The sequence below is a fragment of the Crocodylus porosus genome, unplaced genomic scaffold (genome assembly GCF_001723895.1).
Source record: "Crocodylus porosus isolate Cpor-Errol unplaced genomic scaffold, CroPor_comp1, whole genome shotgun sequence".
In the NCBI taxonomy this organism is placed as follows: domain Eukaryota; kingdom Metazoa; phylum Chordata; order Crocodylia; family Crocodylidae; genus Crocodylus; species Crocodylus porosus.
In genome coordinates this window covers 105,033,192-105,050,501 of record NW_017728947.1, presented here as the reverse complement: position 1 = coordinate 105,050,501, position 17,310 = coordinate 105,033,192, and the positions used below count along the sequence as shown (strand labels likewise).

The following is a 17,310-nucleotide window of genomic DNA, read 5'->3' as shown; positions in this document are numbered from 1 at the left end:
GGATCTGGAACCAACTTCCAAGGGAAGTGGTGCTGGCTCCTACCCTGGGGGTCTTTAAGAGGAGGCTCGATGCCTACCTGGCTGGAGTCATTTGAGCCCAGTTTTTTCTCTGGCCCAGGCGGGGGGTCGGACTTGAAGATCTACAAGGTCCCTTCCAACCCGACTGCTGTGATTCTATGAAATATATCAGGGGAGATCACCAGGGTGAACAACTATTCACCAAAGCACCCCAGGGAAAACCAGGAGCAACGGTCATAAATTCCTAGAAGAAGGTCTCAGGCTGGATATATGGAAAAATTTCTTTGTGGTTCATGTCACCAGACTCTGGCATAGACTCCCAGCGGGGGTGCTGCAGGCACCTACCCTGGAGATCTTCAAAAGGAGACTGGACGCACACCTTGCAGGGGTTATTTGACCCTAGCAGTCTTTCCTGCCCAAAGCAGGGGGACCCAATGGTCTCATGAGGTCCCTCACAACCCCTACACTTCTGTGAATTTGTGACTTTACAACCCAGTTAGAACTCAGTCGCGCTTGGCTTTATGGACAGGCTATAGCAATTTTCAGAAGTAGCTATATTTCCATTTACAGGTTTTGGCCCTGACTTCATGAGAGCAAGAGGGAAGTAAAGTGGAAGTGTGCTATGGGAAGTGTCCTGGTAATGAGCTGGAATGCATTGTCAATAGAGAGAAGGATCAGCTCATCATACAGGAAGGGGCTGGAGTAAGAAAACAGGAGGAAATTTAATAGCAAAAAGCACAAGGGGTAATGTGAATTTCTGCTAGAAGTTGAGGGAGCATCTCCTGGAAATGACTCAGGAGGAGTAAGGCCTGGGTGTATTAGCTAATCACAGGACGACCAACATGAACTGGCTACACAGAAAGGGTGAATGTGACCCTAGGATACATCGAGTGCAATATTTCCAGCACAGATAAGGTGGTATTAATGACATTGTACAAGGCACCTCATCTGGGAGTTATGCAATTCTGGTCACCTGTAAACATGAAAGATGTGAAACCAGAACAGGTCTGGGAAAAGGCTACTAGGATGATCGGGGGAGAGAGAAAACTGAGAAACCTTGGCTTATTCAGCTTAGCAACACAAAGGCTGAGAGGGGATCTGATTGTTGCCTATAAATACAGCGGGGAGGGAAAAGAACAATTTCAGCTAAAGGACAGTGCTGGCACAAGAACAAATAGATTCAAATTGGCCATGAATAAATTTAGGTTGAAAATAAGATGAAGGTTTCTAAACAGGGTAGAGAGGCTCTAAATCAGTGTTCCAGCAAGAGAAGGGCTGACCAGAAAAAAAAACTGGCTAGTTTTGAAATCAACCTTGAGAAGTTCATTAATTAATATGGCATGGCTTCCTACTCTAGCAAAGCCCTGGATTCAGTGACCCAGGAGATGCCTTTTAGTTCTGTGGGACTACATGTGCTCTCCTATGCTATTTTTGTTGCCTGAATAGAGAAAATGTAAATAGTGAGTAATCAGCACCATAAAAAGAAATAAGGCAGATTTTCAAGATCAGCATATTGCTGCTGTTCCAAAAGTATCACATCACATTTGACGAAAAGGCTTGTTTCACTTAAGCCTAACACCATTAAATTCAACTTTTACCATTCAGTTTGATTTTTTACCTTTTAAATACCATGTCTTAGGGTATGTCTACAGTCACGAGGCGTTCTGTTAAGAAGCAGAGTAAATTAGCCCTGATAGAGCTCTGGGTTGCCACAGCTACCAATACTGAAGCAAACTAGTCTAAAGTTAGCTCAGGTGCCACTCGAGTGCCTGCAGAGTCAGATCCTAAGGACAGCAGGAACACGTGCATCTCAGTCCTGCAGTCGGTAATGTGCAGGTAGGACTACCTTCAGCAGGGCTCTACAGGGGCAGCAGCCTTGCTGCATGCTACCTATTGCAGGGTTGGGCCTTCCTGAGTATGTTTCCTTCTCAAAGTGATAAGCAACGACAGCTTACTTTAATTACCTCTCATGCCTGGTCAGGACTTAAATGTACCTTAGAAGGTGAACAAAAAAAAGGCAAGGGGATTCAAAACAAATAAAAAACAAAACTTACCACATTTCATCATTCCCACTTCATAGCATTTCCTCAGGCGACACGCCTGACAGCTTTTGCGCCTGTTCTTATCTATTGTGCATTGATTGGTAGCTGGACAGATATAATCATTGTGTCCTGCAACAAGGTATAAAGAAGAAAGGCTTAAAGCTCTAACAACAATCTCTTGTTATATGAGTTGGACAAACACTTGTTTCAGAGATTGGTGTTTTAAAAATGTCCATGTATCACTAAGATGTACCAAAAAGAGATACCAGTATGTCACATTTTTTTTTAATCTTCAAAAAACCCCGAATATATAGTAATTTAAATCAAGAAGGTCCATGCTTTGGAAAAGTGCCTTCCATCAAGTGCCTTTCATATAAGCATCTACCATGTATAAACACAGCTCTAGATGGAAACGCTTTCCGAAGGGTGGAAGCCCTGAAGTTCCCGACTGGCTTCTGAAAAATGTACTCATTTAAGTTATGCCCGAGTTACAAACATGTGCATGTAATCAAGATTTTGATTCAAGAAATAAGGCAGATTTTCAATATCAGTGCGTTCCAAAAAGTACATTTGACCAAAAGTCTCCTCCCACTTGAGCCTAACACCACTGAAGTCAATAGACCCGCTCTTTTGCTGGCACATCACCAATGAAGGCAGGAGAGCCTCACTAGCAAAGAATCTGCTCCAAGAGGTTTTATTTAAGTAAGTCACTGTGGCTGCTTGCAGATGTTAAAAAAACCAAACCAAACCAAATCGTGCTTTACCAGAAGCAGCACATTATTTCAACCTGGCTCTGCAGCGTCTGTAAAGAATAAACACTTCAGCAGGGTCTTTTGGCACTTTCAGCTAATAGCTGATTCAGCCAGCTATTAGATAAAAGCACCCAAAAAAGCCCCACAAAAGCGCCTGATCTTTACAGACATTGGGTGAGCCAGGTTGATGTAACACGCTGCCTCTTCTGGGCATGCGTGGGGCTCAGCACAGGAACATGCTGAGTTTAAAGTAAAGCACCATTTGTGAGGGGGGATGTTCCCCCCCCCCTTTTTTTTTTTTACATTTGCAAGCACCCTATATTGTTTAAATGCAAATCAAGATAGCTGCTGTTAAGTCTCCATCTCAGAAATTAGCTGAAGTACAAAACAGTCATATTCATTTGCAGCTCTCTCTCTATTTCCTCTCAGGGCATTTTGCAAAAGGTTATTTTTGTTTGTTTGGAGGGGACTGTTGTTGTTCATTTTGTTTTTCTACACATTATTCCTCCACAATATCTATTTTATTTATAGCTGTAACAAGAGAATTTGTGTTTTCTGGGTTTGTGAGCAAGTATTTCAGGGGTTCTTTTCCCAGAGCCATTGTGACCTTTTCCTTGTAAAATTAAAATATTTTTCAACCTTGAAGTTTTGAACCTACAGTGCTCAGAAAAAGATATGATTACAGTTTGTCCCATTTCCTGCTGGCAGATGGGACTGACAAACAAGTTACTGCCTTATCACTTCCCCCAAGACCAAGGAGTGATGCAGAACTTTTCTGTCATGCAGAAAAGGATTTTAAGCCCCCTGGTTTTAAGCTACTCAGAAGCCTTGGGATAATTCAGTTAACCCTGAGGAACCATTCAAGTTACAGCAGCCCATGCTCCTCTATACAAGGGCACCAAGTGCGCAGAAGCACTCCAGTGCTATTAGCTACAGGTCCATCTCCCAACATATTCAACACCTGCTTCCTTGTCACTGCAGTAGGTGCATCAAAGGGTGCAAAGGATAAAACAGGTATCTTGTTCAAATGTAAAGCATAAGTGAGCACTGCGAGTATCAGAAAAACAATTCTGCACAGAAAACAGCAAGACCAAATTTACTCCGTAGGCACATAAAGTTCTCACATTAATTGTTGTAACTTTAATTTTAGCTATTTCCCTCTCTGGACTGATTTGACAACTACTTTTCTACAAAGGTTTACTTAAAAAGCGATGTTTAACATGTTGCATAGGGTACGTGCCTGATCTCCACCACCTTTACCACGTTGTAGGATGTTGTTGGCATTTCTGGGCTTGTAACATTTCTGCTCAGAGAAGATGCATTAAAGTTCCTTTCTGAACAGTACAGTGTAACGAGATATACATGTGCAGTGAGCCTGCTCCGAAGCCCGGTAATTACAGTGCATCGAAGCAGACTCAATTAATCGAGTCTGCTGGAGCCTGGCAATTACGACGCTCCAGTGTCACATGTATCAAAGCCCCTTGCTGAAAAATGGCAGCGGGGTGCTTTAACTAAAGTTCATTTGATGAGCTTTAGTTAAAGAACCCCCGCTGCCATTCTTAGCACAAGCATGCTGATACACATGAAACTCCAGGCGTTTTAGTTAGAGTAGCTCTCAGAGCTGCTCTGATTACCCCCACACACACTCACAAAGCACATGTATAAGCACCCTAAGTTTTGACACATGTTTAGGGCCAAATGAGTCTTCGCTGAGGAATCAGAGAAAAGGAGGACTGAGTTGGAGAATTTTCTATGAGACCCAGCAGTCACAGACAAGTGGGGTATATTTCCTTCCAGCCAGCATGGTTCAAAGTAGAAGTTCTGCCTTCAAAACTTCTAAGTGCTGGAGGTCATAGGCTTTCATACTACTCAGGGTCCTCCATCTGCCAACTTTGGTTTCAACTGAGCCATGTCGTCAGGAACTGAGCATTCAATGCCTTCCCTAGCATCCCCTTTAAGAGAAGCGAAGGCAGCTTCAGACTGAGTGAACTTTTTGAGAGACTTCTTGGCAGAGATTGCAATGTTGAATTGAGCGCATCCACAATATTAGCCCTCCTCTTTTCTACACACAGGTACTTTGCCATTACCAATGCCTCTCCCTAAGCCTTGAGAATAGTTAGGATTGGCCATCTCTATAGCACCACCATTCTGGATACGGAGTGTAAGAGTGATGTTGTAGCCATTACAGTCCAGAAATTACGTGAGATGTAAGGATTTCTGACGAAGAACGCCTTGCATTTGAGAGCTTGTCTAACCATATGCCAGCTATACCGTTGGTCCAATAAAAGATATCACCCTACAAAATTCTTGCCTTTGGGATATGGAGGAAATTTTCATTCACAGAGAACTTAACTATGCTCAGATCTCTTGAACTCCAGTATGATCTTTCCTGTGAGGAAGCAGCACTGATCCAAGTTAAAGAAAGGCATATTCTTTTTTAATTTGTGTCTATTAAAATAATGGTTATCTTACTCATGGCCAGTACTTTGACTACTTATTTTTTCATAACCTTCCATTTAAATTTAAAGTAAATTGCTTCTCCCTTAAATTTAAATTACAATAATCAATCTGCAACTGTATCTCAGATACAGAAAATAACCGTAATCCCCAAGTACTTTTTGCAGCAGCTACAGGCATTTAAGTACACCAAGAAGAATAACCACTGATGGAGTTAATTTGTATTGGCTTTTGCAAAGTTATGGCAGTTTTCAAGTATTAATTTAATTTATTATTTCAATTCAATTTATTATTAAGGATTCTAGCTAAAAGCCTTGCTCCTGAAAACAACATGACAAACATACAACCGTAGTATAAATAAAAAACAAGTTCTCTCTTTAAAACTGGTTAAGCATAACTGGTTTTAGTAAATAATTTCTGATGTTTTAACATCAACACCAACATCAACACCTTGAACATGCCTGGATGCAAGAGTGTAGAATATGTTTTGTGCAGAGAAAATCATTTACTTGTATTTATAGGACCCCCAAGTAAGTCAATTAGGTGTATCAAAGGGTACAATGGACTAAAACAGGTATTTTGTTCAAATATATAAAGCACAGGCAAGCAAAACGAGTATCAGATAAATAAGTCTGCACAAAACACATCAAAACCAAAATTTATTCTGTGGGCACATAAGGGTCTCATATTAATTACTGTTACTTTAATGTTAGCTATTTCCCTCTCTGGACTAATTTGGCAACCACTTTTCTACAAAGGTTTACTCAAATGGCAATGTTTAACCTGTTGCATAAGGTATGTGCAAGTAGATTTGTATCACTAAATCCCATCAGCAAATAAGAAAAACAGAGATACTTAGACATTGTTTGAGACCTCTACATACTTCACCCATTTGCAGTGAAGATACGGCCTGGCTCCACTAAGGGAGACATTACTGAAGTTGAGATTAAGGGATTCAGGGCCCAAGGCCTCCAAAGAGCATAGGCAACACTAACCATTCCAGTCAAGAGGCTAAGTCAGAAGCCATGGAAATACTGTATTAGATTCACCCAGTGAATGTCAATATTTGAAAATTAGTCCCATTTCTGCAGTGACCTCTCTAATACTGGGTTAGAAGGTATATCTTTATTCTGGTGAGAAACAGCTGCAATGTGACTCCACAGAAAAAACTTCAGGATTTTACCTAAATATGGCTGAAATCCTGATTATGCTTTAAATTTTATTTCATATCCTCCCCCAAACCTCTCTCTTTCCTGAATTATGCTCAACTAATGCACCTACTTTTCAGTCCAACTGCATAAAATCCAAGGAACCTGTCATTGCCATTCCTTTATTGCATCTACTCCTAGATTCTATACATTTGGCACCGTCCCCTAAAGGACACTGCCAGCCCTTCCACACTCTGACAGCAACATAAAGGACCAAGGGCAGGGTACTCAAGTCTTGTTATTCTATTATACATAAATGCATTGCTGTACGCAAAGTCAACAGAACAACTCAAGTGGCCATTTTCAATACTACTTATGTAAATAGTCCTATGGAAAAAAAAAAACAACTAAGTAAAGTCTTCAAAAACAGTTTTTCCTACCTTGGATACTTCTTTTAAAGAATGCTTTACATCCTTCACATGACCAAACCCCATAGTGATATCCTGAAGCATAATCACTGCAGACTGCACAGAAGTGTGCATCTCTTTTTGAGCCAGAACCATTTGCAACGGGACTTGTGCAATCATTGCCACTTGCTTTTCTCTTTAACGCCTCTCTGAAGGAAGAGAGAAACAGTTATGAAAAGGAGCAAAAATAACTCAGAACATATTATAGTCTCTCTTTATACTCACTTCATCTTCTTCTCATTATTACTGAGCATGTTTCAATCTGAGAGAGTACGCTAAGAGTTTGCCAGAATCTAGTTAAAATACATATTGTCACTCTAGTATCATCAACACAAGTTGCCTGGCAAATTTTGGACTGTGTGTACTTGTGTGTGTGACTAGAATCGTATTGCTGAGGTGAGTCATGTGAACTCTGGGAAACCGAAATTCTTATGAGCTAGAGAATAGAAACTGAGCTGCAAAGTTTGAACTTTGTGTTTAGGAATTTTTTGTCTAGGGAAATGCTGACATCTCCGGTACCACTATGACTCACATAGTATAAACACTAACTAGAATAGAAAATAGAGGAGTCTGGTCTTTGACTAGATCCTCTAAGTATCTTCAGCACTCTGCTTTAGTCTGCTATTGCTGACTACTGCGAAGGGGCAATTCTAACTGGAATAGTCTCTGGATAAATTAAATACATTTTGAATCCATTCTGTGTTCACACAGCTTTTTTTGTTGGTTTACCCAAGCAGGTCTTTCATAAGAAGTGGAAGTGGCATTTTGAGGCTAACTAGAAAAACCTGTATGGGCACATCAACACAAGCATGCATGTGCCTCTTGCTGCATCTCAAAGCAGTTTGAGGTGCAGTAAGAGGCTCCAGGAACATTCCCCATACTACATATTTGCAGCGCAGACTCAAAATTTGATACCTGGATATCCAGGTATCAAAAAAAAAAAAACCCTGAAGAAAAAAAGTGGGGCAGGCAACCAGTAGCCAGACGGAGGGTCTCTATGGCTGCCCCTTGCTCTAGTGCTGCAGCACACTGCAGCACGTGCAGGGCAAGGGGCACTGCAGGCTGCGGTGACCTAGACCTGGGCTCCATCCCCAGGTAAGTATGGACTGGGGGTGGGGGAGACTGGAGTTGGGGCTGTGTGGGTGCAAAGGACTGGGGGGGAGGACTGTGGGGGAGGGCCTGCTTGGGAAGTGGGGGTCCCCCATCTTCCCCCTGCATGGCCCGCAGCCCTCTCCCCTGCAGCAGCAGCCGCCATCGGGACACTTGGGGCCTTCCTGACACCCCTCCCCGCACAGCACGGCCCCAGCTGCCTGGGACCCACACTATATCCTTATGTGGTGAATGAGAATCCATGCGCGCTGGCCTAATCATGACATTCAGAAAGCAGAACTTCATAAAGATCGAGATGAACTGGACAGCCCCTTTAATCTCACTCTGTTGTTCTGTAGACTTGTATAAGGCTACTGTTCCCAATAGTGTCACACTTTAAAAGAGTCAGAACCAGAAATGAAGGAGAAATGCAAACCCTGATGTTATCTTCTAACAACTGCTTGTGACAGCAAGTGGTCACAATTTTAATTTGAATGCTTTTTTCTTCCTTTTAAAAAGTTTTATTCATAGACACCCTCACAGACATATAATGTGTGTGAAAACTGCAGACCTTTTGGTGTGTTTGGTGACAAACTTACACAGTGTAAAAAAGTCAGGAACATGTCCTCCTCCTGGAGACAGAACAGGAACCAAGTAGGTTTCTCTCTAAGAGCTGTAATGCCACAGAACCATGTATGAAGCTGATTGCCTGATTTCTGTTTTTTAGATCGGTCATCAAAAGTAAGGAAAGGGTCAGAGCTCTCTAGACACTAATAGCCCAATGAGACTAAAGATCCCTATACTATCACATTTATTTCAACCATTTTTATACAAGAAACATTAAAGTTTCACAAGGAGAAAAAGAAAAATGGTTAATTCCTATCCTTTGCTTATTCCAGGCAGGAGAAACTGCGCAATGTATGTGGCACCTCACATTAGAGCAGGGACTTACTGGCTTAATAGGCGGTGCCGTATTTCCCACTGCTGTGACATTTCCCTTAATAAGATCCTGTTTAAGTTGTTTATAAGACTTTGACACATTAGCTGCATGGGCTGAAATATTATATGCTGGGGGTCCGCCTCAGCAGGTGACTTTTTGGTGGAAATTTCAAACAAAACCATTTACCCGTTGCTGAGAACACGGCTATGGAAACATATGCAAATTTAGCCCATGTCAAAACATTTTTGACAAATTTCCTTTGATGATCCAGTACCCCCATTTTTGGAGGAAGGGCTTGACATTGGGCAGGAGCTAGCCATTGTGTCAGTGAGTGGTTTAACTTTTTCCCAGGAAAACCTAAGCAGATTTGACAAACATGGCCTTGGGGAGGGGAAAAAAAAATCAGAGTTCATACAGGCTCAGAAGAGACTTGTTAGCACTCAACAGCTAAACCCCCGGATGGGCTTGTTGACTTCAGAAGAGACAATTCTGTTCCAGCTTTTACATGAGATCAGCAACAGGTGCCTCCTGGGTCTATCGCTGAGCAAAGGGGCGGTGGGGGGGGTGCGGGGAGGCCCCCCAGCACACTCCCTGGCGGACCCCAAAGTGGACCCGAATTATTTCCGGTCCACTTCTGGGTTCCCTGCCCAGTACGCGGAGGGCCTCCCCACACTCCTGTGGGACGCTCCATCCACCCCAGCATCATAGTGTTCACAACCTGCCTGGTACCTAGGGGTATGTAGAAAAAACATTTGAAGTTGTGTCTATATTCAAAACTTTCTAAATCAATTCGGAGGGCTCCAATTCAATTTAGAAAAATTAAAGGGTCTCTTGATTCGATTCAGATCGGTGATTCAGCCACCGAATTGGGCTGAATCTCCTTCAGATCGAATCAGGGACCAACGCTTTGCACAGCCCTAGTAGCCATTGCTGTTCTTACCTCTCCTTTAAATTGGTACCTGGTGCCCCAGTTGCCCACCACTTCTTATGCTACTCCTCACCTTGTACCACAAATTTTCTGTTCAGAGCATTGTAACCCTATATTTTAACCAAGACTTGAATTAGGAGGAAGGGGGAGACATAAACTTTAGATTCCTTTTGCATAACTTGGCCTGCGTTTTAAAATCTTATTGAAAAAGAATTCAGAACCTGGTCCTGCCCTGTGAAGACAATGGATGTGTAGCCATGACTTGAGTAGGACCAAGAACTATAAGGAACCTTTGTCTTCACTGCACCTGTATTATTTTGTACAAAAAGGTGGTAAGAATAGTCAAGTTTAGCTTTATATTTATGTGCTACACATGTTATGTTTGCTAAAGACTACTGCAAGATAGTAGAATACTATAATAACTTGTTACTAAAGCTTTACAAAAATGCCTTCTGTTATGTGAGGAGCCTACTTACCAAACACAAGGACTTGTAGGTCTCTGCATTTAAGCTACAAACTAAAATGCACTAATTTGGCTAATGTTAAGAGATATCACCACCTGGAAAAATGAACTATTTAATTCAGATTATTTCTTTCCCTTCAAGGCTTGAGAAAGTTAACAGAACATATTACCCATAGGGTGATCATTTTGTTTTCTTATCTAAGACACATTTTCAACACAAGTATTTTCATTTATTTTTAAAATATTCCTCGGAATCTCTGCCCAAGGAACTGTCCCTCTGCTTCATCTGCCATTCAATTTAGAAAACTAATGAATTTTCAATATCATAATCTTTGTTTCCATGGAAATAAATTAATGTCATGAACACTGTATTAAGGCTTCACCACAGGATGAAGCAGAAGGAGAGGCATGGCTGTGAAAGAAAGTGTTTTGACTGAAATCTAAATAACTACAGTAAGAGAAATTATTCTTCTCACATCCCTGTGGTCTGAAGTTATAATCAATTCCCATTCTTACAGCTGTGCTGTCATATGTGGATAGGACGGAAGTGGGCTATAGCATAAGATTTTCAAACTATTCAACTGTCTCACTCTTAAATATTATGGTGGTCACCTACCAAAAAAAACCAAACCCCAACAACATTATCCACATCTTCTGATTTCTGTCCCTTTATGATGCAGTAGTGTGGAAAATAATGAGATATTAGAAAATAGTATACATGGAATTTCCTGAAACTATTACTTTTAGGGCATAAGACTATACCACCAGTCACACAGCAATGAATAAAAAGATGCACAGAGATTCTGTCAAGTACCTCCTGGGAGCACAGAAGCCACCGTCCATGGAAAACAAGGATGTCTTCATTCTGGACCAACTTGAAGACCAGACTAGCCTCCTTTCTTAGCTTAGTATGCTGCTGATGGGTTATTTACAAACCAAAAGGCTGCAGCATCCACCTTAAACTTAGTGTTGACCTATATTAACATGCTTTCCCCATAGAACATCAGGTCCTAGCAAATCTACTCTTGGCCCCTTGCAGGCTGTTCATGGCGCTCACACGCAAAACCAGAGGTTGAAGAAAGAATGTAGCTAATAGTAGAACTGGTCTTATGCTCCTGAAATTAAAACACCAACACTCAATTTTAATCCATGACGTGATACTGTGGCTACAAGGAATGATACTTGTAAACAGGACGCAAAGACCTGCAACCAAACACAATTGTTCGGACACCTTTTTCTGGGGCATCACATTTGTATGTGTCAAATAGCTTTGGTGCACACAGTGCATGTAATAGGGCTGTGCGAAGCTTCGGCCCCCGATTCGATTCGGTGGAGAGTCGGTCCAATTTGGTGGCCAAATCTCTTAATCAGAATCGAATCAGAGGACCCTTGAATCTCTCCAAATCGAATCGGAACCCTCTGAATTGATTCGGAGAGATTGGGAAAGATTCGCTGATTCAGACATAGGCACAGCTTTACATGTTATTTCTACATACCTCTAGGTAGCAGGTAGCTCGTGAATGCTGTGATGCTGGGGGGCATGGAGCATCCCACAAGAGTGCAGAGGGCTCCCCAGCACACTCGGCAGTAGAGCTGGAAGTAGAACAGATGTACTTCCAATCCACTTCTGGGTTTGCCAGGCAGTGTGCTGGGAGGCCCCCCCCATGCACCCCCAGCTTGGCAACTGATGCCTCCTGGGTCTGAGGGGAGCACCCAGGGTCCCTCCATGGCACGGGGGTGCGGGGGGCCTGCGTGCTCCCCGGCGGACCAGACATGGACCAGAAGTACTTCCTGTCCACTTCTGGGTTCGCTGCCGAGCACATGGAGGGTCCCCCCACACTCCTGTGGAACACTCCATGCACCCCAGCATCACAGCATTCACAAGCCATGCTGGTACCTCAAGGTATGCAGAAAAAAAACATTTAAGGCTGTGTCTATGTCTGAGTCACTCATTCTCTGAATCAGCATCGACTCTTCAGATTTAGCTGAACTGAATCGGGGACAGTGAGCTGAATCAATAAATCGAATCACTGTTCCTGATTCAGGCCAAATCTGAATCCTAATTGAACAGGATTCACACCCCCCTGGTTTGTAACTGCATGAACTGACATTTGTGTAGACACTCATTTACACATGTGATGAAAGAGTTTGTGCAGATCATAGATATTTTTACAGTTATACTAATGTTCTCATAGCTGAAAATGTTTCCTAATCTATTACAGAAATCTCAATCACAACATTAATTGAGGCTGGATACTGTCTCCAAAAGACTTTCATCTGACTTTGTGAAGTCTTAGTCAGTCCTGTTACCTAATACCCAGTCCTGAATAATAATAGAGAGAGAGTCAACAAGCTATTTCAAAAACCTGGTTGCTTTGGACATTGGTCAAGTAGTTGCACCATGGTTAGGATTTGTGGAATACTTTCTTCATGCTTAGAATTCAGCAGGAGAAATACTGCCCATAAAGTGGAATTAAAACCACCACCAGAAAGGTGCTTCTACCTGTCCTTCAGAAACTTTGTTGCAATTTTCTTAAGGTTTCTCACACCCTGAAAATCTTCCTTTAATACACAAAGCGTGACTACACAGCCTGGCTTTTTGAATGATTTAATTCTTGAATTTAAGGCATTCATCAAGTAAAGAATTCTACACACCAGCAGCTTTGGATGTTATTTCTAAGCCAATCCATCCGAAAAAAGTAAGAAACTTTGGAAAGTATGTGTAGAAAGCAATACTGGTTTCAGGTTTATTTTCTCATAGATCAAATATATGAACAGCAAAGAAAAATAGCCTAGAGAATAGTTTACAATAAAGATTTAACAAAGATAAAAACATTTACCTGCTCGTAGGCAGCATATGTTCCACTGGCCTTGCTTCACACCACGGGCTCTTGGGTTGCTCTGCATATAGAAGTGATGACTGGCAATGTAATGTCAAAGGCGAGATATGGCCAGAAGCAGACCACAGCATACTTGGACTCGTTGTTTGCCTTACAGGTGCACTTTCTGAATCACTGAAATTGCTAGGAATATTGTAATTCATCACAGTAGGACTATAGAAGGCCATTGCAGAATATTCGTGTCTGTTTTCCATATAAGATGAAGGAATGTAAACTGGACTGTGTTCAACTGTCAAAGCAGACTGACTGCAGCTATAAGGGACTGGAGAGCTGATGCCAGATGGTGAGCTCTTAATTTCTGTTTTACTACATCCGATGTCCTGGATTGGCAGTAATTGAGAAAATTCCTTGTGAGAAGGTGCACACAGGGACATTTTGATGCAAGACAGAAGCAGAATATGTGTTGTTCAAATATTCATCTTAGGATCTTAAGCTATAAAAATAAAAATAATAAAGTTATGTTTAATTTGGTTTTTAAACCAAAGAAAATGTGTGTGTACAAATTCATGTCGCCTGACATTTTTCTGCACTGGAATAAAAATGCATTAAAATATTAAAAACGATAGCAACCCTAATAGTGCGAAATAATTATAGTTAAACCATTATTTATTCTCCAGTTTGCTTTCTAAATCCACTCTAAAATGTATCTTACTTATGTAAGAAATTATGTAAATTTCCCTCCTTAGTCTTATCCTTCCTGGTCTGGGACCAGAATAGTTATCAAACCACTCAGAGCTCTGGGATGGAGATCAAGGCCAACAACTTGTATCCCCTAGCATAAAGGCAGGAGTATCTTGGAGTCTGGCCTGAAACGGTTGACTACATTCTCTCAAGAACTAGATCTCACCACCGCCCACTCCAAACTCAAGGTAGATTCCCTCTTCACCATGTAATCTCCAACACATAGCAACATGTACATCTATAACCAAACACATATACAACCAAAGACCTCCTACCTAAACAAGACACTCCACAACAGGAATTTCTCCCATAGGAAGGGACAAGAGATTATGCATGTGACAGATGCTAGTCTTGATATTTACTGTACAGCTGTAAGGTGCTCAGATACTACAACAATGAGTGCAGCCTAACTGCCCATATGAAGTAGGAGGTAGAATAGTCAAATCCTAATACCCTATATTGTCAGTGACCATATAAATTGCCTTAACTAAATTGCTGCACCTAGGAGAAACTCCTAGAACCAGGTTATTCATTACTGAGCATAACTTCTACATCCAAATGTCAAAATAATCTCTAGTGAGGAAATCTAGAATTCTAGACCTGAGAATTTAATTCAGAGTAGTAGAGGTACCTCTTTTATGCATCAAAGGTCCAAAGGAAAATTGAGTTCATGAGACTCTCATGGACCCAGAGGGATAGCTTTCCAGTGTCTGCTCCCACTGTGCAAAAATTAAGTTTATTTCCTACATATGGGGACTTTTTATCATCTTGCACTTTCCCTGAGCCTGATGAAGGGCACATGAGCCCAAAAGCTTGCAGAAAAAAGCGGTTTTTTTGCAATTTCTCAGTTGGTCTAATAAAAGGTATAATTTTGGAACCAAGAGTTCTACATTTTTGCATTTCAGAGGTCCAGACACATTTTAGAACTGCTCCTCTTTTAACAGGCATTTCTTAATCTTCATCCTCAACTCCATCCTTCAGCAGAAATCCATTTTCAGAGTCCATTTACTTTTTTACTGGACCATTCAAAGGGTAGTGAAGAAAAGTTATAACTGAAGAAAAGTTGCACCTTCCCATCAGCTCTTTAGAGGACTCCTTTCGCTTCCTAGTGCCATCTCTTTAGCCCAGTATGCCACATCCTTACAGATTCCAGATGTGGCCGCATTGTTCCTGAAATGCAAAGATTCAAGCTACCATTCAACTTCTTCAAGGTCACCAGTAAAATCACCAGTACAACTCATCAAGGGCTTTCTTTACCACGTTATCTTGGCATCTCAAAAGAACAGCAACTTCTAAACAGTGCCATAGCAGCTAAGTTTGATGCCTGCAGTGGCAGCCCGCCCTCACCCAGCACACAGATCCAGGGGGCACACCCCCCCCCCCCCATACTTGCCTGGAAGTGTATGCAGTGCTGGGAGCTGTCCTTCCCACATCCCTGCACCCTCCCCAAAATGAGCCACTCATCCCCCTCCCCACTTGCTACGGCACTGCTTCTAAGTCAAGACAACAAAGAGAATCGGGCAGAAGCATCGTCCTTCAGTGCATTTCTCAGCTTTTCCTGATCAATAAATCTACCATGCACAGTTTTAAAGCTTTGCAAAAGGTGGGAAAAGATTGGCTGAAGGACTAGATATTTCTCTACAACTGATACCAAAGAAAATATATTAGCTTTTTGATATCTTCCTGCAGTCATAGGAACATAGAACTGGAGGGAGCATGGGCAAATGTAGGATATAAACATGACACAGTTTTTCTCCAGTTAAAAAGAAACTGGAAACTTTTCTAATACCATAGGGGCCTATCGCAACATTGGTCAGTTTAAGATCTGAGTTATAACTATTGGAAAGTGCACTCATTTGCTAGATAATATATTAAGTTAAAATAAAACAACAACAAACTAGGCAAAATGTAGTCAAAATAGTCAAGTGATATTCTGTCATTAGTCCTGCAGTCACTGCAGTTAAATGTACATCTCATTCACGTTTATGAAACAAAAATCTAGTCTTCTTGAGCCTCTTGACAGTGCCTTCAATACTTCATTGTCAGCCATTTCTACCCCTTAGTATTTCTACACCCGAGTTTGCAGAAAAAAGGACAGTGGAACATCAAGCCCATTAAAAAGCAGAGAAGTCCGTTAACACCTGTGGAGTGGAGAGAGATTAGCAGGTTCATGCCTATAATAATGAGCCATGAAGTCAATTGACTCCATCTGCACTTCCCTGCCTGAGCCATTGGTTTTAAAGTTCGGTTAAGCAAAAGTCAAAGCGGGGTGCAACTGCACCACTGCAGCCCCCACTGGATCTACCCCTGCTTTTAAGCACATTTATCCAGTTCCTTCTTAAAAAGTAGTTAGGTTTTTCATTTTCACTATTCTTATTGGAAAGTTAATGGAAAACCTCACCGTTCTAATTGTTAGGAACTTTCTTCTCATTTCCAACCTACACTCTCTCACAACTAGTTTATACACGTTTAGGGTTTGAGGTTTTGTGTGCCAACTTTGTCCTTTAACTTGTTTATCTTTTACCACCTTTGTGCCTACCTCCCCAGTATAATTTTAGAGAGCAATCAGACCTCCCCTCAGCCTTCATTTTGCCAAGCTAAACAAGTCAGCCTCCTCCACTCTTCTGCAAACCCACCAATAGACATTGAAAGCGTGCCTTAGACTAATGAGCTCCAGACACAGGGACCTTCACCAGGCTGAAGCTCAGATACTTCCAACTGTGGATTACATCAGTTTATTCACCAAGGATCCACACCATGAAACAAGTTAAGTATCTTTCAAAAAGTTCTTTTGCCTCATCAACTATGTTTGGATAGGGAAAATATTGTGCTGGACAATTACGTTTGTCAAAACAATTCCCATCAAGATCAAATTCAAGATGCTAATCAGATATCTCCAAGGGTTAAGAGACACATTTCAGTCAACTTCAGAGCCACGGGAAATGATCCCCATCAGACTTTACAAATCACATAAATATCTTCAAGCTCAGAGCAGGTTAGCTGGCAAATTATTCTACTAATACCAAGAGTGAGAACAATGAAAATGTCAGGGAAAAAAATCTAGCCGGGAGAGGGAGAAAAGGAAATAAACCAGGCACTAGCCAGGAAGCCATGCTATTGTTGAAGTAAAATGCTCTAAATCTCATTGTATTACACCTTCCATGAAATACCAATTTTTTTTTTTTTATCAGCCCAATGAGCAGGAAGACCTTGTCATTAGGCCTGTGCAAAGTGGATAGTATTTGCTTCGGTTTTGGCTGATTTGGGGGACAGTGATTCGAATCACCGTCCCGAATCGATTTGGCCAAATCTCTGAATCATCCATGCCCATCCCCCACCCACTCTCCCAGCCCGGCAATGGCTGCCCCGCCCACCCCAGCTCCCCCGAAGCCCCAAGGCTCCTGCAGGAGTGGTGAGTCCCAGGG

The 17,310-nt window shown here is 41.8% G+C and overlaps 1 protein-coding gene across 1 annotated transcript in view; it reads right to left on the bottom strand.

Annotated features, from left to right (window-relative positions):
- Positions 1–17,310, bottom strand: part of ESR2 (estrogen receptor 2) — a 65,606-nt gene that overhangs the window by 27,818 nt on the left and 20,478 nt on the right. The window contains exons 3-5 of the mRNA XM_019550840.1: positions 13,145–13,637; positions 6,858–7,033; positions 2,073–2,189 (exon numbers count right to left, since the gene is read on the bottom strand). Coding sequence (XP_019406385.1) covers positions 2,073–2,189; positions 6,858–7,033; positions 13,145–13,578 — 727 coding nt within the window. The 5' untranslated portion in view covers positions 13,579–13,637. The remainder of the gene's footprint in view (positions 1–2,072; positions 2,190–6,857; positions 7,034–13,144; positions 13,638–17,310) is intronic.